This window comes from Pungitius pungitius, chromosome 16 (genome assembly GCF_949316345.1).
Source record: "Pungitius pungitius chromosome 16, fPunPun2.1, whole genome shotgun sequence".
In the NCBI taxonomy this organism is placed as follows: domain Eukaryota; kingdom Metazoa; phylum Chordata; class Actinopteri; order Perciformes; family Gasterosteidae; genus Pungitius; species Pungitius pungitius.
In genome coordinates, this window is record NC_084915.1 from 18,532,322 (window position 1) to 18,535,005 (window position 2,684).

The 2,684-nt window shown below is 47.6% G+C and overlaps 1 protein-coding gene across 1 annotated transcript; it reads right to left on the reverse strand.

Moving 5' to 3' along the window:
• Nucleotides 1-1,063: 1,063 nt before the first annotated feature.
• On the reverse strand, nucleotides 1,064-2,032 carry LOC119215821 (odorant receptor 131-2-like). Its single transcript, XM_037468274.2, has one exon. It carries the CDS (start codon nucleotides 2,030-2,032, stop codon nucleotides 1,064-1,066), a length of 969 nt encoding a protein of 322 aa, XP_037324171.2.
• Nucleotides 2,033-2,684: the final 652 nt, after the last annotated feature.

A 2,684-nucleotide genomic window follows, 5' to 3' on the forward strand; every position in this document is an offset into this window, starting at 1 on the left:
ACGTCTTCTTCTTCTGTGATGGGGAAGGGGGTCACGTGTCTTATTGCTGCCCCCTCCCGACTAAGTCGGTTAATACGTTGCACTCTTGTCATTATTTACGACTCTTCCTTTTGGATCTTTAAAAAATATATACGTCCACATCATCATGCATCATGCAAAAACAGATACAAATAGATTAATAAAGAAGCTTTCCACTGAACTGGATCATGTGACATCATCACATGTCATTAATATTCTGGTTACATATTTCTCAGTTTGAACAGATTCACACCGAGTTTGGTAAACTAACCTTTTATGTATTTAGATGAGTATTAACCAAAACAAAAGAGACCTGATTCAGTAGTTGGCTGTCTTGGTTGTAGACTTGAGTCTGTACTTTTTAAATATTGGACCTGACTCTATGCTTTTATTTTTTTGAATTGTAAAATTATACTCAGAACTATGTTTATGAACTGGTTTATTAAGTATTTTAAAAAGTCAATCTTGAAAAAAGTTTATTTAAACATTCATTGAAAAAAATAATTTCATGAAAAACATAAGAATATAAATAATAAATAATCATAAGAGTAAAACACAGCCACAGATCTTTGATTCATGTGGTTTATAAGTGGACTTTTAATAATGTTGAAATTGTCTGCAGAGCTCAGCTCAACGGTTTTATACAGTTTCATTCAATATTTCAATATTCAGCATTCAGTCTCTAAATAGAACACAAAAGTCTTCAAGACTAAAGGAGACACATGAGAGGAATCAACACGGTAATGAAGAGACAAATAATGCGCGATGGACAGTGGAAACAAGCAGAATCCAACCTGATCTGAGCTCTTCTACTACGCTGCTTCAAGTGGGATCGTTTAAAAGTCTCCACAGAGTGAAGAGAGAGGATTCAGTTTACACATAAATGCCTATGTACATGAAAACATGATAACTTTCTATACATACATGTTAATTAAATTGATGTTTGAATAAATACATGTTTACATAAATACATGTTTACATCAATATATGTCACATCAATACATGTTTAAATGAATCCATGTCACATGAATACATGAATGTGTATTTAAACATCACGCATGTGAAAGTGGGGACGCGTGGTGCCGATGGAGAGCGTCAGCCCACAGCTCAGATGCTGCAGCAGCACCGGTCGGATGCTCTTATCTCGGAGGCCGTAGATCAGAGAGCTCAGACACCGGGGGAAGATGAAGATGGCGACGTAGAGAACGTTCTGCAGGCGCACAAACAGGAGGCGGCTCACGCTGCGCGAGAGCGCCACGAGGACGGGGCTGTACAAGGTGGACGAGAGGCTGAGGCCCACCTGCACCAGGTGCAGCAGCAGCGTGTCGCGGGCCCTCCTGGCCGAGGCTCCGCCACTGGAGGCCGAGCGGGCTGCCATCGTCACGGCGACGTAGGAGGAAGCCACGACCACGCTGGTCGACGCAAACAGGAAGTAGGTGTAGCCTCTGTCATAGACCTCGGACACAACGCCGAGCATCATGCGATCCTTGGAGCAGAAGTCGGCCATCTGCAGGCTCTGCAGGTCCTTAAAGGGAAAGTCCAGCAGCAGGACGACCCGCGTGAGGACGTTCATCCAGCTGATGGCCCAGACCACCGCCACGGCCACCGCCGTGCTCCTCGCTGTCACTAGGGTGGCGTGCCTCAGCGGGTGGCACACGGCCACGTACCTCTCCAGGGACATGACCAGTAGCGTGAGAGGGGACACCCTGTTGGTGAGGTCGGCCAGCATGACGAGGACGCCGCAGGGCGGGTAGGTGAGCGGCGCCCGGCTGGCGGCCAGCAGGTAGAGCAGTTGGCTGAGGGCCATCTGCGCGGTGTCGGCGCACAGCAGGTTCAGCAGCAGCAGGTAGCGAGGGGTCTCACGGAACAGAGGCCGGCTCCTCAAGGTCATCAGCATGGCGGCGTTGACTAGGAGGAAGACGCAGCACGGGACCGTGGTCAGCGTGGAGAACATCACCGACTCCAGCAGGCCTTGATACTTCAGCCCCCCCGTGATGTTGGTGAGGGACGCCATCATCGGGGGCTCCCTGCTGCTGCTTGTTACCCTGCGCAGGCCGTCTGCCAGGTGAGCTCACCTTCCCGCTGCTTATGTGAGCTCAGTCCTTCCTCACGCCCAGTGAGACGGCCACGCACTGGGAGGAGACATGTCATGTGACCTCTTCTGTGCAGGAGAGTAGAGGAGCAATGCAATGGTTCAACTTTTTTGGTTTGGTTGGTGCAGGGCAAAGATGAACAAATTTAACTTGATTAATCACAGGATTTTCTGTGATTAACAGCAATCGCATCATGCTCAAAATTCAATAATACGTGAGAGTGTATTCTTTTATAGTACTCTTTTATTAAAGTAACATTAGAATATAAGATGGCAACAGCCATTTCGTGCATGTCGGTGCGTGTTGGTGAGTTTTAGTGCGTATCGGTGAGTTTTGGTGCGTGTCGGTGCGTTTTGGTGAGTTTTGGTGCATGTCAGTGAGTTTTGGTGCATGTTGGTGAGTTTTAGTGCATTTTGGTGCATGTCGGTGCGTGTTGGTCCGTGTTGGTGAGTTTTAGTGCGTGTTTGTGCGTGTCAATGAGTTTTAGTGCGTGTTGGTGCGTCTCGGTGAGTTTTGGTGCATTTTGGTGGATGTCGATGGGTTTTGGTGCGTGTCAGTACGTCGGTGCGTGTT